This window comes from Antechinus flavipes, chromosome 3, assembly GCF_016432865.1.
Source record: "Antechinus flavipes isolate AdamAnt ecotype Samford, QLD, Australia chromosome 3, AdamAnt_v2, whole genome shotgun sequence".
Lineage (NCBI taxonomy): Eukaryota > Metazoa > Chordata > Mammalia > Dasyuromorphia > Dasyuridae > Antechinus > Antechinus flavipes.
The window spans coordinates 420,758,761-420,783,037 of NC_067400.1; the positions used below are offsets into that span (position 1 = coordinate 420,758,761).

The 24,277-nt window shown below is 43.0% G+C and overlaps 1 protein-coding gene across 2 annotated transcripts in view; it reads right to left on the bottom strand.

Annotated features, from left to right (window-relative positions):
* GAD1 (glutamate decarboxylase 1) overlaps window positions 1–17,469 on the bottom strand; it is a 56,070-nt gene extending 38,601 nt beyond the window's left edge. The window contains exons 1-5 of one of the 2 annotated variants that reach the window (XM_051986189.1): window positions 17,082–17,469; window positions 15,451–15,614; window positions 11,960–12,022; window positions 4,225–4,383; window positions 2,139–2,381 (exon numbers count right to left, since the gene is read on the bottom strand). In XM_051986189.1, the coding sequence (XP_051842149.1) occupies window positions 2,139–2,381; window positions 4,225–4,383; window positions 11,960–12,022; window positions 15,451–15,532 (547 nt within the window). In that variant the 5' untranslated portion in view covers window positions 15,533–15,614; window positions 17,082–17,469. Of the gene's footprint in view, window positions 1–2,138; window positions 2,382–4,224; window positions 4,384–11,959; window positions 12,023–15,450; window positions 15,615–15,763; window positions 16,332–17,081 lie in introns of those variants that run through there. The other variant, XM_051986190.1, reaches the window with a different exon arrangement.
* Window positions 17,470–24,277: the final 6,808 nt, after the last annotated feature.

Consider the following 24,277-nt stretch of genomic DNA (forward strand, 5'->3'; position numbering starts at 1 on the left):
TAATATAACTAAATAGTGCCAGGAAATTTAATTTCAACTAGCATGAATTTATAGAGTGAAGTGAGCAGAAACAACAGTTTATGCAATAACATTGGAAAGACTTAAGAACTCTGATTTATCAGAGACCAGTTATGATTTCAAGTAACTGATGAAGAAATATATTATCCTACTTCTAATAGAGAGGGCATGGACTCAAAATGCTGAATAAAGCATATTCTCTTATATTTTTTTGTACTTGGTCAATGTAGGGGTGAATAGTCAAATTCACTATTCACTTCATTAGGAGAGTTTTTTTGTTTTGTTTTGTTTTTCTTTTTCAGTGAGGAAACGGGAGATGGAAGGGGAAAAAAGGGAGAAAGTGGATTTTTGTTCATTAAAGATAATAAAATTTATTTTAAAAAGGCAAAATTTATTCTTTCATTAGTATGAGATTCATGAAGAATGTCCAATGCAAGACTGGATCTCCAGATATCTACCTACCCAGACATATATTTGTTTCTCCTTGTGTAATGGGCTGAGGCTTGAGTTGATCCACTGAGGTCCCAAGCACATGAGGCTAAATAGTAATTGGACCATACTCTATTAATATATAAGCTTGGAAAAAGAATGGGCCCGTCCCACTCTTTGTGCAAGTCCTGATGTGTTGTATAGGAAATGACGATTTTGGTGGGTGGAGGCAGGGGAGTGGAAAAGGAAGGGGAAGGAGAGACTTTTGGGATTGCCATTGCCACGGTTGGCTCAGCTCACATCTCTCTCTGTTAGCTGGCTTCCTGTCGCAACTGCCCATATTGCTATCGCAATCTTTCTTGCCCATATTGCTATCGCAATCTTTATTCACCTCTTCACTTCAATAAATATTGAAGATTTTTCCCTTAACCTGAATTCCTGACTCCGGCTGATTTTAAATACGCGGTCATTACATCCTTGCTCTGGATAAATACACATTTCTCTGCCATATGCACTATAAGCTACAAAACCATTGATTCTTGATATGAGCTGGCTGGGCTAAGCTCACAAAGAACCATAGTAATGAGTCAGTAACTCTAACTTCTGCTTTGTCTTTGGAATCACCCTCCTGGTTGCTCCTATGGGGACTTTAACTTGAAGGAGAGATTTTTGTCTGAGAGTTCATAGGTTTTTTAATGGAGATAATAAGGAAGCTTGAAGATTTTTTTTATTTCACAAATTGTATAACAGAAAAAAATAAAACAGGAGTCTGAATCCTACTCAGTGACAGGAACAGGGAGAGAGGGAGTTAATTAGTCAGGACTAGGGATGGAAATCACAGACAAAAAGGAACAAGAAAAACCAGTCATCTATCTGCCAAGTATAAGTAGATGCTTAAATTAATGTTCAATTTTGAGAGAAATGATAGACTTAAGATAGAGAAGGAGAAGTACAGTTTTAGAAGCATAATGGGGAGATTTGATTGCTTCATTATATATCTACACATATACATATGCATGTAAATTGAAAAGGTTTTGTTGTTCTTTTCCTTTATTCCTGTTGGAAGATAGGACGAAAGAAGAAGGGAGGGATAAAGTTAGGGTAAGAGAAGAAAAAAGAAAAGGAAAGAAAAGAAATTACTGAGGCACATTATTTCTTTAAAGAATAGAAAAGACCAGAAAAAAAGGCTAGAAAGAAGTCCAGATAAGTAGGATACTTCAAAAGCAACAAATTGATTTCATCATATATTTTTTTATAAAGCAAGCAGTACTTAATAGTTGCCCTTTCATATACCCATCTTCTTTTATCTTTCTAATATGTTTATGAAAAAAAAACTATTCTGTTTAAGTAAATTCAAAATAAAAATTAATTAAAATATAAATACATACTAAATTTTTTTAAATGGTGATGAGCTATGGTCAGAATCATTTGATTTCCCCCAAGCAGGACAGGAAAAAATTCATGATATCAAACTGCCAGGCAGAACTTCCAGAGAAATTTATTCCCCCTCCATGATTCTGAAAGTTTGTGCCATTCCCACAGGCTACCAGACATGTGGCTGATTGCCCACTGAAATAGTTTGATCTTATTAGCCTTTCTTTAGAGTTACATGTACATGTGGAGGTGGGGAAGAAACTAAGGCGTGGAGGATAGAGTTTAATCTCCATGTGTCTACTTGTCTGGGGCTCTACCTGTTCGAACTCCATACTTCAGAGTATCTCTGCAGTCCACAAGGATCTGCTCCAAGGATTCGGGGTGGTCAGATAGCTCTAGGTTGAAGCCCTCCATTCCTTCCAGTAACTGGTGTGGGTGGTGGAAGTCCAGCACCTTGGTTGATCTGTCAAATGTCTTTCGAACATAGTTGAGAAGGATATCCACCACTTCCAAAAGGAACTGCACTGTTTGCTCTTCCCCATTCTTGGCTGGAAGAAGGTCTGAGAGGTGAAATACAGCAAAGAATTAACATCTAATATGTGGAAGATTTATGCTTGAGAATCAATAATATCGTTCCCATTCTTTCCTATCTATACCACTATCCTCAACTCCCAGATTCACTTTGGTCTTAGGACCATGATTAGGACATCAATGGCACAGATCCAGTCATGTTCAGAGAGAAAGAAAAAAAAAAACCCAACCCTATGGGGCTCCCTCCCCACTAGGCAATATTGTGGCTAGAGTGCTACACAGATTTAAGAAGAAATGCGTAAAATTTTGCATCATATGCTTATTAACTATGTTTCCCTGGGCAAGTCATACAACCTCCTTAGGTCTCAATTTCTTTATTGTAAAATAATGAAGTTAGACTTAATAACCTCTAAAATTGTGATCTTATTATGTCCTTCTTCACACACAGCCCCCCTTAAGTAGTGTGGAAAAGAAAAGGAGGAAATGTAGGTATAGTGGTTAAAGCACTTGGTCTGGAGTCAACAAGACCTATCTTCATGAGTTCAAACTAGGCTTCAGACACTTCCTAGCTATGGCAAAGAAGTCACTTAACTTTGTTTCAGTTCCTCATCTGTAAAATGAGCTGGAGTAGGAAATAGTAAAGCATTGCAGTATCTTTGCCAAGAAAATTCCAAATGGGGTCACAAAGAGTCAGACAGGACTAATCAACTAAATAACAATGTCCAGAAAGCAGAACTTGGACCAAGGGTAGAAGTTATAGAGAATCTTAGCTCAGTTTATATATGGGGACAGAGATGTTGCATACTTCAAATCCATCTCTGCCAAAGAAATTCAACATAAAATATGTGGGGATTTCAGACTATGACATTCACTTGAACCACAAGAGTAATCTAAGGACTTAGATACTTTAATCAACATAACAACCAACCATGATTCCAAAAGACTCATGATAAAAAAAACCTCCTGATAGAGAAGGGATAGACTCGGTATAGACTATTTAGCCCAGAAACAATGAATAAATCACATAAGATCACACAGATAGTGAGGACCAGAGGCAAGGTTTATTTGTTTTGCCTTTTAATTTAATTTATTTCTTATTAATAATATACATTTTTTTCTTTTCACCAACTCTCCCATCCCCAGGAAAAAAGAAAAACAACTATGAAAAATCAAACCAAACAAATTTCTGAATTGGTAATGTCCAAAATATTTGACTTGACTCCACCACTTGTGGATAACATGATGTTCCATCAGTACTCTGGACCAGAGGTAAAATTTGAACTATGTCCTTTTCCTCCTATCATTGAACTCTATCCTCCTGGCCCACATTTCCTGCCTTTATCTATCAACAGCCAAACCATGAAGGTCTTTGTCCTCTATTTTCTGGACAGCATGAACTTTCTGCCACCTTACATCAGGAAGAATTTTCCAAAAGCTATTGGCATTTAAAAAGGGGATGGGCTTTCTCATCACTAGGGATATTTGAGCAGAGACTCTTGGCAGGTCTGCTATTGAATGGATTCTTCAACTGATTAAGAGGCTGGATTAGATGAGGTCCCTTCCAATTCTGAGATTTTGGTTTCCATAAGTATCTCTGAAAGATGAGGTTTCTATAATAAATTGGGGATGGGGCTGACATTCTCAATTGACTTCTAAAATAAGTAAGATTTAGGAAGTTGGGAAGGGAGGAATGTCCGTATCCCTGAGATATAAGGAAACCAGCTTTGATGAATGAGGGTTTGCAGAAGTTAATTCAATTTCCTTGTGTCTGCCCCCCACTCCCCAGCCACTAGTACTAGCAAATCCATGAAACAATCAAACCAAAAGGCTTCCTTAGAAGGAAGGGAAGGATGAAGAGGTCAAGTGCATTACCTCTGGCAAACAGGTTGGAGAAGTCAGTCTCAGTTCGACGGAACCGTGCCTCCCGCTCACTATTCTCACATGATATCAGATTCTTTGAGGATTGCCTCTCCTTGAAGGCACTCACAATTCGACTCTTCTCTTCCAGGCTGTTGGTCCTTTGCAAGAAGCCTATGTTAATGTAAGAAAAAGTGGTCAAGGATTCCCCATCAGGCTTACAATCAGCTGCAGGGTCCAAACCCAAGCTGTCTAAATGGATTTCTGTTTTTCTTACAGTCAGTTTAGCTGAGTCTCTGTGTGCACGCTCTCTTTCTCTCTCTTCTTCCTTCTCCTCCTCCTCCTCCCCCTCTCTCCTCCTCCTCCCCCTCCCTCCTTCTCCTCCTTCTCCTCCCCCTCTCTCCTCCTCCTCCCCCTCCTCCTTCTCCTCCTCCTCCTCCTCCTTCTCTTCCTCCTCCTCCCTCCCCTCCTCCCCCTTCCTCCTCCTCCTCCTTCTTCTCCTCCTCCTCTCCTCCTCCTTCTCCTCTTCTTCCTCCTCCTTCCTCTTCCTCCTCCTCCCCCTCCTCCTCCTCCTCCCCCTCTCCTTCTCCTCCTCCTCCTCCTCCTCCTCCTCCTTCTCCTCCTCCTCCTCCTCCTCCTCCTCCTCCTCTCCTCCTCCTCCCCTTCCCCCTCCTCCTCCTCCTCCCCCTCCTCCTCCTCCTCCTCCTCCTCCCCCTCCCCCTCCTCCCCCTCCTCCCCCTCCTCCTCCTCCTCTCCTCCTTCCTCCTCCTCCTCCTCCCCCTCCCCTTCCTCCTCCTCCTCCCCTTCCCCCTCCTCCTCCTCCTCTCCTCCTCTCCCCTCCTCCTCCCCTCCCCCTCCTCCTCCTCCCCCTCCTCCCCTTCCCCCTCCCCCTCCTCCTCCCCCTCCTCCTCCTCCTCCTCCCCTTCCCCCTCCTCCTCCTCCTCCCCCTCCTCCTTCTCCTCCTCCTCCTCCTCCTTCTCTTCTCCTCCTCCTCCTTCCTCCTCCTCCCCTCCTCCTCTTCCTCCCCTCCTCCCCCTTCTCCTCCTCCCCCTCCTCCTTCTCCTCCTCTTCCTCCTCCTTCCTCTCCTCCTCTTCTTCCTCCTCCTCCTTCCTCCTCCTCCTCTTCCTCCTCCCCCTCCTCCTCTCCTCCTCCTCTCCTCCTCCTCTCCTCCTCCTCTTCCTCCTCCCCCTCCTCCTCCTCCTCCCTCCTCCTCCTTCTCCTCTTCTCCTCCTTCCTCCTCCTCCTCCTCTCTCCTCCTCCTCCCTCCTCCTCCCTCCTCTCTCTCCTCCTTCTCCTCTTCTTCCTCCTCCTTCCTCCTCCTCCTCCTCTCCTCCTCCTCCTCTCCTCCTCCTCTCCTCCTCTTCCTCCTCCTCCTTCTCTCCTCCTCCTCTCCTTCTCCTCCCCTCCTCCTCCTCCTCCCCTCCTCCTCCTCCCCCTCCTCCTCCCCTCCTTCTCCTCCTCCTCCTCTCCCTCCTCCTTCTCCTCTTCTTCCTCCTCCTTCCTCTCCTCCTCCCTCCCCCTCCCCTTCCTCCTCCTCTTCCTCCTCCTTCCTTCTCCTCCTCCTCTTCCTCCTCCTTCCTTCTCCTCCTCCTCTTCCTCCTCCTTCCTTCTCTTCTCCTCCTCCTCCTCCTCCCTCCTCCTTCTCCTCCTCCTCTTCCTCCCCCTTCTCCTCCTCCTCCTCCCTCCTCCTCCTTCTCCTCTCCTCCCCCTCCTCCCTCCTTCCTCCTCCTCCTCCTCCCTCCTCCTCCCTTTTCCTCTTCCTCCTCCTCCTCCTCCTCCTCCTCTTCCTCCCCCTCCTCCTCCTCCTCCCTCCTCCTCCCTTTTCCTCTTCCTCCTCCTCCCTCCTCCTCCTCCTTCTTCTCTTCCTCCTCCTCCCTCTCTTTCTCTCTCTCTCTCTCTCTCTCCCTCCTCCTCCTTCTCTCTCTCTCTCTCTCTCCTCTCTCTCTCTCTCTCTCTCTCTCTCTCTCTCACACACACACACACACACACACACACACACGACTTCTCTGCCTTGGGCAATGGGAAAATAGCACAAAGTGACATCAATGGCACAGATCCAGTCATGTTCAGAGAGAAAGGAAAAAAAAAACCAACCCCAACAATAAATGAAGCCTATTTCCATCTCTGAATCTGACAGTAAGCTCTGAATTAAGTCAATTGGACATATTCCACTCCAGTAACTAGCCCTAGGAATAGGGTTTTAGGGAATGGATGGGATCATTGTCACTGAAAGCAGCCATAGGATTTATGGACTCTGTAGGCAAAGGAAAGGAGGGGGTCAGGATGGGCAATGAAGGAAATTCTGAAATCTGCTCTTCCGCATCCCTACCCCTTAAGTCTACTGACAGAAAATTTTTCTGACTTAGACCTAAAATCTTATTCTTCCTATGCCTCTTTCCTCTTTTTCTCCTTAGCTCACACAATTAGGGAGGAAGAGATTCTAGGAAATGGAGTTGGGTGAGATCTGAAATAACTAAGGAAACGAAGGCTGTTTTTTTCTGAGCATATTGATTTATTAAGCAATGCATTCCAATTGCATAAAAAATTAGGACCAGGCCTCCTCAGCCTGGCATTGGACCCAAATACAAGGGGACACCAATTTTTTTGTGCTTTAAAAGAAAACAATTAACAGGATATAAACCAGGATATAAGATTAGGTAATCAGATTTTTCATTGGAAGAAAGATTAGCAGTTTTCCAAAGTGGGAGGGGGAGAGCAAACAGGAACAATTTCTCTGTATTCAATTAAAGGAATAAGAAAACAGTAACTGATTGTCTAATACAGGGCCACTTGTTAATAAGACAAATATGTAGCTTGAGATTTATAATTGGAAGAAAATTTCTTGCATCAATTTTTGACTCTTACTGGGTTTTTGGTCAACATAACGCAGGTCCTTAATCGAATCTCTAAATAACAGGTAGAGGTGGTCCACCTTCCTAGCTTGAGGTAAAAAAATGCAATAAAGTTTTCTCAGAAGTCCCATAATTGAATCAAGTTTTCTCATAAGATAGAAATTGGACTAGTCCTATAATAGAATAGAAAGAGAACTGAGCTAGCTCTAAACTGAGTTACAAGATGAAGTTAGTGTGGTTCACTCAATTCCCACAATGTCCTTAGAGTAGTTCTGAATAGTATCTTGCAAATGAAGCTGTTCTTCTTCTGAGCTGGAGTGACACTACTCAGAGGGAAGAATACTCCCACCTTTAACTTTACCTCTCTGGGCTTCAGCATCCTGTATGTAAAAAGGCAATAATACTAGGGAAAGGAACCAGATACCTGTGATTTTATCAGTAAGGGAATTTCATCTACCAAAGAAGATCATCACCTTCTCTTAAATTTATAGTTTTAACAAGTTCCCTAGATCATTGAGGGTATAAATGATTTGACAAAGATCAAAATTGGAAATCAAACCTAGGTCTTCTCTGCTGTGAGGCTAACTCTCTACCCATTACACTATGATGCTCCATATGCTATAAAGCATTTTTCTATTTGCTATGTAGAGTTGTTTTGAGGATTAAATAAGAAAATATATCTAAAGTTGATTGAAACCAGAGTATCCTGGAAGCTTTGAGGGAATTAAGGGGAGAGAAAATAAGGAAGAAGAGTTTGGGGACAGATTAAGCTATCTCTTCTTAAAAGTAGAAATAGCAGATGTGAAAAAGTCACCCAATATCTGCACTGAAAATTTATTTCCAGTGCTCCATAGAAATAACCTCACAAATTCAGTCCTATGTCCAGCTTGGGCTAAACCAATTGAATATCCTGAGATGACTCTGAGGGAGAGGGATGAAGTCCCTGGCCATAATGACCTGAGGAGATGACATAGACTCCTAAATCAGGAAGAGAGAGAAAATTCATGGAACGAGAGAAGGGAATGGACCAGTTTTTAAAAAAAAGTTTCATCTCTGCTCAGCTTCAGGGAAATGAAAGAAAATGGGTTGCTTGAGAGAGCATTTGGCTGTTGTTGTTCGGTGGAAAGATCACTGGCTTTGAACCTAGAGAAGCTGGGTTTAAATCTGAACTCTGCTACTTACTACCTTTGTGATTCTGGGTGAGCCACATAGATTCCCTAGGTCATGTTTCTTCATAGTTAAAGTAAGAGGTTTGGATCAACTCTAAATTTGTGATCCTAAAAAAGAATAGGGCAGATGTAAGCAAACATACACAAATGTTTGTCAAATGAATAAGTGAATGTTGGAAGCGCTTATACCCTCCAAGAATTTAAATATCTAAATATCTGCTGATCTGAAATTTCATCATCATAATTAAATTGTGTGAGAACCTTCTATTAATGCAGATAGCAAATCTAGTTACTTAGTTACTAAATAGGTTAAGTCCTAAGGAGTTTTCGGAGGGGCATAGAGGCTCACTGACTTGCTCAGATCCATGCTACTATTAAATTATGAGAAATAGAAGTTTAATTACGATTTTCTTGCCTCAGAGCTACCCTGGAACCTAAGGTTACTTCTATGGGAACTCCATATCAATCCTAAAACAAAGAGAAGCGTTCAATGCGAATCTCCTATACGATTTGATTTGAAGGGAAATTTCTTCCCCAATTTGATAAATGAAATGCAAAATCTTAAAATTAGTTATAACACATATATAGTTTTTCTTTTGTTAACAGAACCTTACCCACGACTAATATAATATCAATTATCTGTCTCTCTTCTTTCTCCCCCTCTTCTTATTCCAATCCAAGATTTTAAATTCCGCGGCTATTTTCAAAAGATAATTTTCCTTTCACTGTCCACTGTCCATTCCCCCTCCCATACTCGAGGCACGTGCAAACGCAAGCGCATACGGGCCCACGGGCGGACACACACACACACACACACACACACACACACACACACCAGCAAAAGGCTCCTTTGTGACTTTTTTCTACTACTTGGGACTCTGAATTATAGAGATTTAGGAAGAGTAAATGCTTTTTTGTAAAGTGAGGGAAGAAGAATCAAGTGAATTCTTAGGATGAGGATCTCTAAGCGGCACACTTCAGCTAGACTCATCTCCTATTGACCACCCGCAGAGAAAGGAGGGCAGACTTAATTACAGTAATGGGCTCCTGCGTTCTTTAAGTGCACTTGTCCAGTGAGTCCCGAGAACCATTCCCTTCCCCTTTACGGGAGACCGGAGGATGACTAACTCGTAATTTTCTTAGACACCTTATCCAAGTAGGTTTAATCCCTGTCGGGTTTCTATCACTACAGACGATCCTGTATCCCAGGGACTGTTAAAAAAATTTTTTTTTTTTTTAACTTTTAAAGAAGTTGCTTTAAGCCATCTCCCTTTCCACCATGCTGGAATGGTGAATCTGGAGGAAGGGCAACAGCCTTCACTGAAAGCTGGACAGTAGTGAACGCTGTGCAGTCTTGACCTAGCCAAAGGAGATGGGGTGGAACCAAATAAAATTTACTTTCTTCACCTTATTCCCCAATCCATATAGTAACTAAGGAGGGGGAAAAAACAATCCTTTGGACATTGATTTAATTGGATATGATAATTCACGTGTATTTGGTGTTTTAAGGTTCACACAAAAAAAAACGCTTTACTACGTGAAAGTGGGCTCCTCTTCCCCTCCGCCCCCTCCTCCGGCCATTCCCTGCATCCGCTGGTCTCACCCACCCCCATTTCCCTTACTGTTCCTACAGGGGCTAGCAAAATGGGGTTGGCAGGCGGTGGTGCGTTACTCGATCAGTTCTGCTTGCCGGGCTGCATTAAAATGACAGCAGAGAAGCCGAGCGCTGCAGTCGCCAAAGGGACCCTAAGCGTAACGGCCCATTAAATCCAGATTGGGGGGAGGGGGCTATTTATAGAACAAAGCGACTAGCTCTTTGAGTTTCCTCTTCCCGGAGCCTCTCTGCCACCTCTCCCTATTCCCCAACCTAGACCGAGTTGGGGGGAAAGTCTTTAAAATGAAGATGTGAATTAAACATTGTAGGTTCCTCTCCCACCTCCACTCTAGACTTGAATCTTCATGAATCTAGAAACCCGGGTTGGAGGTGGGGAGGGTAGAGAAAAGGTTGAACCCAAGGCTATTCTTAAACATCACTGGTGGATTGGAATTTAAATTTCACTTGATGTGTGTGTACACACAGGTTGTGTGTGTGTGTGGGGGGGGGCGCGCGCGTACGTGTATGTGTCTTAATCTATCCCCTTTCCAAGCATCTCTCTGTGTCAATCGTCTTCACCCCAAAAAGAAGGATCACTTTAAATATTCTTGCCTTTCTAAAATAAGGGGAAAAGGCTCTGAAGATTATCGGGGTAGTCTGGTTATCCTCTACTGTGTATTTTGGTCATCGCCAGTAGGGCGGGAGGAAAGGGGAAAGTTTGGAATTTCAGAACCAAAATCTGAATGCTCTAGGTGGCTGCCACTGGTTGGGTTCTAAAGAGCTCTACAAACGAAAAAGCAGCTCGCCAAGGCAGCTTGTTATCTCCAAATGGATCTCTAACTGTATCTTGGCCGTCCGACTGCTGGGTATTTGTTTCCTAGTTGTCCATTTAGTGCGTGCTGGGGAACAGGACAGGCAATGCTGCTATCTCACCCATCCAGCCTTCTGACGAATTGCTTTTTAATAATTCTCTCGTTAATCTTTTCCCTCCCTTCGCCCTGGAGAGATCAGTATTTTCTAGTCTGATAAGGTTTGGGAATTTTAGACGGCGAAACGTAGCAGGGAGAGAAAACCACCACTGTTCTCGCTACTAGGCTGCAGCTGCTATAACCGGCTTTCCTTCGAACAAAATCTCTTATTGTTCTTTTATATTTCATTTATTTCAAGTAGTCACCACAACAAGATTCTTCAACTAGTCTCTCCATCTCTATCGTCTCTACCAATCCCTCACCTGTCTGAAGCTCCCAATTGCTCATCTCTTACTCAATTTATTAATTCCACAGCCCTTACCATCTTAGAAGCAGACAGAACAAGCTTGATTCTATCTCCCACCCCACGAAGCTTTATCAAATAGATTCTGTATGCACTACGAGCTCTTCTCACGCGCTCTTGGTTAGCTTCAACCCTCCCCTCTCCTGCAATTCGCTCCCCGCCCTTTCTTTCTACCATCACCTAGGACACGCATTTCAACTTCCCCTTCCACAGATAGCTCCTCCGTCTGGCTACAGAGGAATGGAAAACCATCTCTTCCTCCGTGGTCCCTGACAGAAACCACATTACTCAAAGGGATGAAAGAAGGAAAGAACGTGAAATTTTAGGCACAAGAGCTCATGCTGAACATTTTGATTGCCCTTAGAAACGACCGCCTGCCTATTTCAAGCCAGTCAAATACTGCCCAGGGGAAATAACTCTTGGTCAATTGGTTGCCTCCAAAAGGTAGGAGCTCAGGAACGTTCTTTCTTTCTGTATAAGTATGCTAAACTGGGGGCGGATTTCGCGGGTGGAGAGTAGTATACAGGCAGAAGGAGAGCGAAGCCCCAGGTACGACCTTGCTGTACTGGCGCCCTTGGGCCAGCAGAAGGCGCAGAGGGATCACCTAAAAGCGCCGCCTTCGGAGAATTCTAAACCTAGTCTTTTTAAGCTAATGATTCCGATTCTAAGCAGTGAGGTGGATGATGGATTGGGAGTTTTCAAAGAGAGAAAAGAAGACCCCTAAAAAAAGTCGAGTTCCTTTTGCCTACTTAGAGTTCTATTAAAAATAAACCGTTATCCACATAAGGTTAGGGGCCATGGCTTATGATTTTCTCTCCCCGAACATATCCCCCATCTCTAGCTTCAGTTCTTTTTTCCTTACCGCATATCTTGAGTCCCAGTTTTCTGGTACATCCATGGGCCACCCCACACCAGGTGTCATAAGCTAGAAAGAAAGAAATAAAAACCATTCACTTAGAGTATGGAGGAAAAAAAAAAAAAACCTTAGGAGGCAATTCTGGAAAGTAAACAGGATTGGGGATGGTTGAAGTGGAGAAGAGAAAAGTAGTTTCTTTCTTTAGATTTTGGAAGGAAATATAACATTAAAAACATACATCCAAGAGCACCAGCCCTAAAGTCAGGAGGACCTGAGTTCAAACCTGGCTTCAGACACTTAACATTTCCTAGCTGTGTGACCCTGGGTAGAGTCACTTAACCCCAATTGCCTCAGCAAAAAAAGAAAAAAAGAAAAACAAAACAAAACAAAACAATAACAACAAAACATCCATCCAATCCCCACTATCCCTCCAGAAGGAAACAAAACTTATTGATAGCATTGAAACATATCCTTCTTCTAGCCAAACTTGACCTTCCTTCATCATTTCCATGAAATATCACATGGAGCTTAAATGAAGGTTAAAAAAAGTCCCAGACTCAGAAAAGAATTTACATTTAAAACTAACTGTGACCTAGATCCTGAGGTAGGAACAATGCTGGGGGGAATAAGTAGGGAAAACAGAGCAGTCAAAGTCCTTTGTTTCAGTCCAGCAGATGTGAAAAGACCCTCACATCAGTCCAGCAAAGGAACAAAAAGGCATCTGGGGACCTAAACATCTCATAATTTCTTGGCAGGTCTCCAGCAGAGTGGCAGCTTAAAATAAACTGGCATGAAATGGGGTCGCAGAAGAGTTCAGGAATTAATTGGGTGAAAAATAGTATTTGACTAGATGATAGGGCTTGCTTGACTGCCCTTCAGTTGGACTGAGAATCCTGAAAGACATTAGTGTGCCTCAAATCTCTTTCCCCATTTCCCCCCTTTCCAACCTTCTTCCTCATTAACCCACTTGCCTTCAGTCCTCATCCCCATTTTCCTGGACCAAATTTCATTGCGAGCTTGCTCTAGAATATAATCTATGGAAAAGGGGGTGAGGTGGATAAGAGGGGAGGGTGGTGAAGAAAAGTCATTGGGGGGTTATGAATGGGACATTTTAATATCGTGGATGTTAGCATGCTATGGAATTTTTTTTTTTTTTTACCTTGACCTGTGTCTGTCCCAGCTTAGTGCCTTGCTTTCATGTAGAAGGGGAATTAGGGGAACTAGTCCTGCAAGCATTTTGTTTAGTGCTTAAGCACTGGAGTACCAGTTTGTGTTCTTCTAATGTCTCCAAATCGCTTTCATTTTCATATATCCCTAACCACATAATATGGTGTTGGCAGAGATAATGGGACAGTAATCATTGCTACATGGCTCAAAAGGACAAAGAGAACCGTGAGAAAGAAGGAAACAGGGTATATTCACTATTGATATACACTGAGAGAAGACTCTATATAAGGAAGCAGAGGTGTGAGAGAGAAATACTTCCAGTCACTCTGCCCTACGGTCAAATGGAATAAGATACTTAGGAAAGGAGGACTAGAACAAAACAAGATGGAAAGAACTTCCTTTGGAGACCTAAAAACCCTGACCTGGTGAATCAAGAAATAATTATGGTCACTATTAACTTCAAATGGTAATGGGAGAAAATGAGTTTTGTGGGGTAATTTGAGGGATGGAACAGTAATATATTTTTCCGATATGTCTATACCAGGGCTAACAAACAAAGACACTTGCAGAAAGATCTGGGTAGTCACAGAGATAGAGAGAAGGTAGTCTGTAAATGTGAAATACTGGCTTGGGTTTGTGAAAGTGACAGGCTATCACTTTTTGTGTCCCCTGGAAGACAGAGCAGTCCAGGCTGTGCTAGGATGAAACTGTGGGTGTGTAGGGCATGGACTGGATTGAGGATCAGCCTCAGCCCCTAAACAAAAAAGGAAGTAACCAAACATTTCTGCCTCCTTCTGCCAATTCACTGGGAATCTCTTAAGAGATTCGGCCCTCCGGTTTTATTTCTTTGTCTTGGCCTTGAATGCTCAGAAAAAGTCTTTGTTTATGTGTTAGTACGACTGAACAACAACAAAATTTGCGAGGGTTTAAGCCCAAACTCAACAAGCACCAAAGAAATATGGGAAGAGTCTAGAACAGGTATGTGAGGGGAGAAGCTTGTTTGAGGAAATAAAGAAACATGGAAAAAGGGAAAAGGTGATGGTGGGGGGAGGCATGAATTGGGGGAGGTGGAGATTGTCGTGAATAAGTATACTATAAGCGAAAAAACTGGGTCTAACAGCAAAGAAGATAGTAATGAAGAGTGAAAATAAATCTGGAAGCAGAAAGACAAAAGCCAGCTCCCTGCATTCCTCCTGCTTCTCTCCCCCACACCCCCATCCCCCAATCCATCGGCCTAGAGCGGTGGCGCTGAAGCGCAGAGATGAGCTTGCCCGCCCGGCAGTCTCAGTCACGGTGGGCTTTGCTCCTCTCGGGTTATATTCTCTTTGTTATGATCGTAATTATACACCAAGCTGGGGGGAGGAGGGGTGTTACGAGAGGGAGAAAAAGAAGGGAATAGAATGGAAAGAGGCAACTGGGCTGGGGCATTTAAGTAGCTGCCCTGTTTCTCTCAGACTCCAGGAAAATTAATCCTATTTTAAACCGTAAAAGGGTTCAAGGGGGACGGGGGCGGGGCGAAAAAGCTAAGGTGAACCTTCAGGGATAGGGGCGGGGTGTGTTTGGAAACAATCTGCTTTTGGATGGATTGATGCCCTTTCGTTAGGGTTTTGGTTTTTCATCCTCTTTTTTTTTTTTTTTTTCCAGAATAACATCCAGACATGTTTTTGCCAGTCTCAAGGAGAAATACAGGGCAAGATTCTTTGGATTGCTCTCGAAAGACCATTTTTTACTGGCCCCCGCCCCTATAGGCTCCTCAATTAATTCGTTCATAATGATTACACCCTCCAATCCTATTGAAAAAAGAACTAATTGATTGTCTGAATTGTCAAGGCAGAATCACAACTGATTTTTTTTCCACCTTCCCATCCCTTCCTTTCCCCTCACACTTCAATAGCTCGACGCAAATTCGGAGCAATTAGGGACACGGGGTTTTCGAAAAGCTGCAATTAAAGTCCAAATTTCCGCTGATTATAGACTTCCTAGCGAAGAACTGGAAGGATGGGGAGGGCGGCTGGGGGAAGGGGAGGGAAGCCAGCTCTTGGCTCAACGAATTCTAGAGACAGAAATGTTCTTGATTTCCCTTAGGGATTCCCAGCTCTTCTCACCTTTTTTTTCTAGACCCACACACGATCTCCTTCATGTCAAAATAAATTACACATAGTAAAACAAATCACTTCCCAGATCTCCTACATGGATATCTACACAGCCCTATCTGGGATCTTGGGTTACTGGGTTAACAGCTTAATTTTTCTAATCTCCAATTTCCCCTGCCTTTTCCCCATCTCCATCGCCAGCCAAGAATTTCAGGAAGAAAATCTGACAGAACTTACTTGTAGGGCGTAGGTTGGTAGGGTTAGAGTCCGGCCCGGGGTTGGAAGAGGAGGAGGAGGAAGAAGGAGCCGAAGAAGCCATTTGCTCTGTTGCCAGTGTCCCAGGTCTTATCTGCTTGCTTGGGTTCTTCACTTGGGAAGCCGATGGTTAATTAAGGAGCCGACTGCAAAAAGAAAGAAGGTGTTACACAATTGGGATTTCCAGGTAAGGAGGACGCGAAAAGGGGATTTGAGGATAGGCAAAAGGCAGTGGGGATTCAAGAGGCTCCCCCTTGCGCTAGGGCAGAGGAGACGGGAGAAAAAAGAAAGGGACCTTGGTTTTATACATGAAGTGCTCGAGTGGCGTGCTCCAGAGTCAATTCAGCGTGCAGAGGAGAAGCAACAAAAAATATGGCCCGAGTCTCAGCCGTTGGATTTCGGAACCTCAGTTCTACGACTTCAGGAACTATAGAGGACATTCTGCATTGGGTTAAGGAAAGAAGAGTGGGGGTGGGGGTAGGGGAAGCGCAGTACGTAGACTCAGGTCTCGGAGGTCAGAACGCTCTGCCCAGGAGCCCGGCTCAGAGGAGAGCGAAAGGGAGCTAATACTGAAGCGAGGACAAGCCCCAAAGGACTCGGCGCGGCGGGAGGGAGTAGGTGAGTGAGGGAGGCGAGAGGCGGGCACGTCTGGTATGATGTCTGGTTTCTGTTGTTGTGTCTGGCAAATCCCTGGAAAGGGCAAGAAGGAAGATTCACGTTGCTCTGAGAATAGGGTACTAGTGGTGAGGCAAACTATCCTGCCAGATTCCCAAAGATATTCCGAACTGAGACATTTCCAGACTTGGCGGAGGTTCAGAGACAAGTCACCCAAAGAAAGCACAGTTCTCCCACCTCCACCTTCCCTTTCCTTAAATAAGCCAATTAAAGGCTTTCCCGAGTACCCAGTCTTTTGGGACCTGGACTGAGAAGCTTAGTAGGTACTCCGACCTGCAGAGTGGTCTTGTGCTATGGCCCTTTCATTTAATCTCCAGGTTGCTCGGGTCCCTATTTCATTGCCTTTGGGCATACAAAGTTGCGCCCTAGGCTAGGGAGGCAAAGGAATTAGAAACCTGCTCCACAAGTCTTTGGAAAGCCCTTGAAAGAGACTTGAGGATGTCCAGAACCGTTACGAGGAAGGAAAGGTGAAAATTCAGCCAGATCCAAGCCTCTGGAATAATATGCTTGCAACCCTACTTTTACCCAAAGCGCTCGAACGCGTGTATACACACACACACACACACACACACACACACACACACGCACACACACACACCTACGATAGCAACCCAGGAGCAAACCAGATAGATTAGAGGTTGTAATGGAAGTAACAGGTTATTGTCGCTCTGAGCGGCTCTAGTGACTCTTGGAAAGATTTATTTAGTGCTTCTTTTGGTTAGATTAGTGCTGGTTGCACACAACGGAAAAGGGGAAGGAGAAATTGATGTTTCCCCCCACCCGCCCGCTCCCACATATAGTTGCAGAGGAGCAGCCTCTTTCTCCTAGCTCACCGAGCCAGCTTGACGCTGCTCAATTGTTTGGGGGTTAGAAAGGAAGAGGTTGTCTGTGCGGCTCACAAAGGGAGCTGGTTGTCTGGGGTCTCTTTAATCACTTACAATTGCGGACCGAGGTAGTCTGCGCGAGCTGGCTGACAGGTTCCGAGTCTCGGGAAAACAGGAGGATGAAGGGGAAATAGCGCACTTCAGAAGCTGAGCAAAAAGACAGACGTTTATAAACTCCAGATGGCACAGCGCCCGTATTCCGAGCACTTAGGTGTTGAAAATGCACCTGGAGCTGACTTGCGGCTCTCAGCTCTTCCACAGCTCAGGAGCGCTCCTGGATGCTCTGTGCAAGGCAAAAGGATCAGCTGTATTCCTCTCAGCTACGCTCCTACGCAGGCATGAATCACAGCCTTGCTGTCCGTCACCTCTAGTAGATGCAGTCGCTGCTTTCTTCTCAGCTGTCTCCTTAGGTCCGGCGAGGGAGGGTGAGGAGGAGAGCATAGGAAAGAGGGAAAGGGGGGAGGAGAGAGAGAGAGAGAGAGAGAGAGAGAGAGAGAGAGAGAGAGAGAGAGAGAGAGAGAGAGAGAGAGAGAGAGAGAGAGAGAGACCTCTTAGAGGCTCATTTTCTCCTGGTGCTCTCTTTTTTTGGGGGGGTGGATGAAGTGGGGAGGCGGGGGAGAGATTGGTGGAGAATCACTGCACTTTGTAGCCGGCTTTTCACAGCTAGAATGCTGTGACTTATTTGCAGGTGCATGGACTTTATAGCTCCATTATCGATCCAGATCACGAAGTTGCACCCGGAATGAGTAATCTAGTACGTACTCACGCTCCATTTTTTGAAAGAAGGCATGCTAGTGGGTGGGAATAAGAGTTGGGGGACAGAAGCTTTCTTTCTTTCATCACATTCTGCTGAGCTATTTACCCCTCCCTTTTTCAAATTTCCCAAGAGATGGGGAAATTGCTTTTACTTCCCTGCTTTTCCAGGTCCCTTGGCATCCCTCCTCGTGACCTGACACTTGGAAACATTGTATTGTGAGGGGAAAAATGCGCCAGAATTCATCTTCATTTTTCCCTCTCAATTCTTTTAGAAAGAAACAGTCTCGGGGAGCTGTAGAAGTAGCATCTTAATAACAAAGATATTTAGAATTTCTCACCTCTTTTTCTCCGGACAGCCTTGTGTCTTTGAGTTTAATCCTAAAAGATCACCTCAGCCCAGCATGGGTACTTCCACCTACAGGATTATACATAATTTAAATGGTGGAGGATAATCCCACTACCTCTTGAGTTTCTTCCTAACTGCATTCATACCTTTTCAAATACTGTATTAGTGAAGTGGGGAACGATAGTTCAGCGTTATTAGACACTCGGTCATATTTTGCAAGTATGAATGCGTCTTCAGAAACATGTAAACATTTAATCGAAGAAGTGGCCCAAGGTCCAGGTGTTGATAGAGTTGACTGAAAATGAACACCAGTCCCCTTCCCAGCTGAGTCGCATTTCTCCCTTGTGTTTTCCCGCCCTCTTATAGGATCTTTATTTTGAAAATAGTTGAATGACCCCAATAATTAATCCATGTTTAGCAATACTTGGGTGAAAATATGCCCCTTTTTACACAGAAACCTTCCATGAAAGATATTCCACCAGAGGGCGCCAGGCACCCAAAGACTGAGCTGTCCTTCAATTGCGGAGGTGGGAATGAAAACACCTGAGCACAGTAGCTAAGAGGCGAGGGGTGGTACACAGACAACTACATTGGATTTCAGCCTTAAAAAACAAACAAACAACAAACAAAAACGTTTTCTTTCCTCACCACCTTCTTCCTTTTTTTCTCCTCATGCCCTGAAGCCTGTTCATTTCTTTTGGTTTTTGATATGAGGAGACGAAGTAAATTTCATGTGATCAACTAGGTGTGGTCAACTGGGTTGGGGAAAAAAAATCTCTTTTATTCTCCACCATCTTTATGTCGAGACCCAATGAGCAAAGGGTTTGCATTTGCTGGCATCTGGAGTTCTTTATTTGTACATCTAAATGTCCGGTGGCAGCGGGGCTCCAACAACTCTCATGAAAAAAACCTTATTTCTCCCTCTCCTTGAAATGAATCCTCTAGATTCACAGGGACAGTAGAAAACTCGAAAATTTCCAATACGCCACTGAAAATTCCTGAAGGGAAGCAAAAAACTCCATGGGTAGGAAAGGAGGAAAGATTTTCTGATAAGCAAACGAGGGTAGTCGTAAAGCTGTGTGTGTGTGTGTGTGTGTGTGTGTGTGTGTGTTTTAAAATAAATGCTATAAGGGAAAATGTCCTCTATTCCCTCCTAACTGTACCAGAAACCCTTACTCACAAACGAATCTTAATCGGAAGGTCAGTCGCAATTAATAGTTGACATTGCTCTCTTAGCCAGGGTACACCGACGGATAACTTATATTCTCCAGGCGCTAGACTCATCAAAAATAGTGCACAAAAGGCAGCCTGTGTTTCAGTCAGTTAGTAGAAATGTGCGATTTATATACGGGGAGCAAAGCTCTGGTTTGCTAGCTCTTCTCCTTTATACTCTACTTCATCTGATCTGACCCCTAAAGCAGTCGCTCTCTCCAATCAGGGAGATCTTTTGTCCATATTAAATCATTAACGATACAATCGAACAATGAGCCCAGCCAGTAGAAGGAAATAAATGCTGATTTCATTTGCAGTTGCCACTGTGAAAGAATCCAAATTGCTCGCTCTCTGTGCCCTCAACTTTCCCAAAAACCCTAAAATTCTCTCATATTCAGGAGAGGAGATTCGTTTACTTCATAATTTTGTCCAGCATCTGATTTGTGCCTGACACAGTAAGCGCTTACTAAGTGCTTGTTAGGTGATTGGTGGATTTAGAAATTTCCAAAATCCTCACTTTTTAATCTCACATTTTAAACATATGCACTACAATCTTTCAGATAAGGGGAAAAATACTCATATTTCTTGGATATGGATATCTTGCACAGATACTCATATCTGCCTCACTACGGAATTTGTGTTTAAAATTGAAACTTTCTAGCTGTGAGTTCAAAAGATTTTTGATTTGAGGATGTTTTATTTTATTTTAAAAAAATCAGCTGGTCAGTAGGAACAGGAATTAGATTTTCTTGAAAGGAAACTGTAAATAGCCTTTGTTCTGAAAACTTGCGCTATAGTTGTGCAAGAGGAATGTCGGACTGAGTCACGTTACCTATTTCATTTTGTTATTTTACATACACATGCACAAAGAAATAATATGCCCTGTGTACCCCAAGTGATCTCTCTGCAGTGACTAAGAGGAATTGATGAACTTGATTTTTCATTCAGTATTTTCACATCCTAAATCTCTAAGGTGAGATGGTCAGGACAAGATTCAGGACTAAGGACAGCGTTCAGCCTCCCTTCAACCTCAAACCGCTCTTTTGTCTTCTGGATTGCCCTAACTATTCCCTATCCCAACTCCCTCAGGATTTTATATATCCCTCCCTTCCCCCAGGGTTTAGTTCCCCCTTGCCCTCCTCCCTCCCTCCCCCCCCCCCATTCTGGATTTAGGGTTTTGGAGACTGTCTTTTTGGAATATCTATGGTCTGCAGTTTTCTATTGTTGTCTGTTTCCACTCTTTCTTGTATTTGTTTCCTTTCTGTGGGCGGGAGAGGAAGAGTAAAGGTGGAAATAAAGAAATCGCCTCCAGGACTTGAACTAGCAAAGGGATTTGCTGGCGGAAGGGAGTGGCATTCCCACAGCTATTTGTTTTCATTTGATCCAGGATCTAAAGCTTTGAAGAAATATAAACAAATATCTCAAAGCCAGAACAAGGGGCTGGGGGCGATTTGCACCGCCTCCTTTTCCCCCCGAGTCTCAGACTATAGTCTTCCCCAACCCCCAACCCCTGTGTGGCTTTTGAGTCCGGGAGTGAAGAGCTGCACAGCTGGATCGCGCTTTTGGAAGTAAAATCTTTTTTCGGGTCAGAGGTGTCTGGGGCTTTGGATCCTGTCCCTTCGCCTACGCTTCCTCTTTCCCGGGAGGTTTAAAGATTCCCACCCGGATTCTGGGTCCAGGTCCTCCGAGTGGATCAAAGATGGGGGAGGGGAGGAGAAAGAGGAAGGACTTGAGACGTGAAAAGCAAAGGGGGAGCCTTAAAACGAACAGCTGTGGAGATTTGGAGCATAAAATGTGGTCCGAATCAAGGTGAGTAGATAAGAACCGTCAATCTTGTTTTCCTAGCACATTTAGTATTTTTAGCCTCAAGGAAAGATAATTTTAAACTGCAAGGCTGCTTCAGTTCAGTAGATGCTTTAAGCTCTATTTTAAGTCTCTAATTTATGGCCAAAAAAAAAAAAAAAAAAAATGGCAGTGCTCACCACTTAAACGTCTATCTCCCGAGACAAGAACTGTGCAGAAATGTTGCCTTAATGTTGAACTCGGCATTTCTTATATGGGATTTCATCTATGGTCGTCGAAGTTAGTTATGTTTATCATAACCATAAGAAATCAAATAGGACTTTCTTTGCCGTTCTACGGCAGAATCTAAACCACATAGAAAGCAGTCATCAGAGCGCTCAAAGCACCTAGCCAGGCTTGGCAAACTCTGTGGGGCTTTTGGCAGAAAGATAGGGAATCTACTCTATAAATTACAATCATTTCATTCTAAAGAAGAGAATCGAATTCCTCCCAGTGATTTCTAAGTAGCTGCTTTCCCCTTAATATCCAGAAGATGAAAACATTCCAAAAGAAATTAATCAATACGACAGAGTGATTTATGTTAGTGCATATCACCGTATGCAAATCTCAACAGACCACCAAGCCCTTGTTATCTCCACCGCAGAAAAAAAAAAAAATTAAATGCCACCAGGTGGCAGTAGTTTCCAATTTCTGAGATGAAACAACAACAAAAAAATTAACAGTATGTCTAACAAAGAAAATCTTCCTAATTTTCTTTTTTGTTGCTGACATTTTCCAAAGGGAGGCCTTTCTTTTGAAGGAACGGAAGGGCTGAATGCAGTGAGCTGAGACACCTACAGATTCCTGTTCTCAGACGAAAGGATCAGGTGACCAATGACATTTCTAAAACAATGTCAGTGGGGAAAGGGTTTTTTTTTTTTGCAAATGATATAAATCAATGACGTCTTTATGTTTCTATACTCTTGCAAATAGAAACTAGAGAATTATCAAAATCTGGATCAAACATTTTTTCTTGCCCAGGAAAATTAAAGACATTTTTAGGTTACCCATGTCTACTTGACTTAGGTCCAAAACAAATTTTCAAATCTTTCCCTAGGGATTTAAAAAAAAAATTGGTCACCAGGGAAGCATATCAAATTAAAGTCTCTGATGAAATGTTGTGCTTATTGACATTCCTTTATTTCCATCACAGGCCTTGGATCTTGCTAAATATAAATAGAATTTCAAGTTCAGATTGAAGAGACATTCAGACCTCCTCTCATATCCTTTCTAGATTTAGGTATCTCATTTTTAGAGTTTCCAATTTTAGGTGTCTTTTTGAATGAGTGTCATAAGAGACTGGTGGATTTGAACTATGGGTTAGGTGAAAGAATGAGTTTATTCTTCTTTTTAAACACAACTTTGATAATCCTCCAAGGTTCCTCCTGGAAATATTAATCTTCAAGTAGTAGAAAAAGAGCATTCAATATCTTGACTCCTTCTGAAGCTTCAAGTCTAAGCCATATCTATGAGGATTTCAAGATTTTAATTCAATAAATACTTGACAAGTTTTTACTGTGTAAAAAGCACTGTGATTGGGGCAACTATATAGCATTTTGGCCCTGGAGTCAGGAGGACTACGAGTTCAAATACCACCTGAGAGATTTGGTTTACTAGCCCTGGAAAAGTCACTTAACACTAATTGCCTCACCAAAGAAACAAAAAACAAAAAGCACTGTGGTGCCCAGTTTTGGGAATACTAAGATGTTCAATAAGAGCAATGACATATACACAGCTAAGTATATTACAAGATATAATGTGACAAGGGCAAAAGAAATATACAAAGTGATCTAAAAAATTGAAGGAGAGACCATAAGGCAATTAGGATTAGAAAAATCTTCAGGGAGGAGATGATACCTAAACTGGGACTGGAAGATTTCAGCCTCTCCAACAATGAGATGAACCAAATCAGTTTCATTTGTTCAATAATGAACCAGCTACACCCAGCTTAAGAACTCTGGGAAATGAGTGTCAACCACTACATAGCATTTCCAATACCTCTGTTTTTGTCCACTTGCATTTTTGATTTCCTTCTCAGGTTAATTTTACATTATTTCAAAGTCCAATTCTTCTTGTGCCGCAAAATAACTGTATAGATGTGTGTGTGTGTGTGTGTGTATAGTATTTAACATATACTTTAACATATTAACATGTATTGTTTTACCTGCCATCTGGGGGAGGGGATGGGGGAAAGGAGGGGAAAAGTTGGAACAGAAAGTTTTGCAAAAGTCAATGCTGAAAAATTACCTATGCATATATCTTGTAAATAAAAAGCTATAATAATAATAAAATAAAGATTTCAGCTAGAGAAAATGTGAAAGCACTAAGTTCTGGGCATTCAGCTCAGTCTAGACAAAGACATAGAAGTGAGAAATATCAGATTGAGGCAGTATATAGTCAATAAGTAAACTAGTTTGATTGAAGTATAGAATTAAAGAAAGGGAAGTCATGTGAAATGTCTGGAAAGATAGGTTAGAGCCAGATTGCACAGGCCGGTAAATACTAGGATAAAGAATTTGAATTTTATTCTCTACTAGGGAGCCATTGAAAGTTTTCACTTATATATCTGTATATACACTTAATACCCTCTCCTCCTCTCACACCTCCCCCCCCCCCCATCCATTAGGAATATTCTTTTGGTAGCTGTATTAAGGATGTATTAGTTGGGAGGCAATATGATTTTGAAAGGATGCTGAATCTGGAGCACAGAGACTAGAATTATGGAAATTGAAGTTGAATCCTGACTCTGCAGATTACTTGCTGTATGGCTTGAGACAAATCATTTGACTTCTCAGGGCCTGTTTCCTCATCTGTAAAATGAGGTGCTTGGAATACATGAACTCTAAGGTCCCTTCTAGCTTAACAACAGATCTATAATTTTAGAATCCTATGAGTGAGACATGAAGCTGAGGAATCCGTGAGGAGGGTATTACGATAGTTCAGGTGAGAAGTGAGAAGGACCTTGAATAAGAGAAATGACAATATGAATGCAGAGATAGTGCAAAGGTACAACTGATACAATTTGGCAACTCAATAGATTTTTGGGATGAGTGGAAAAAAATCAAAGATGGTAGGTTTGCAAGCTTGGTGACTG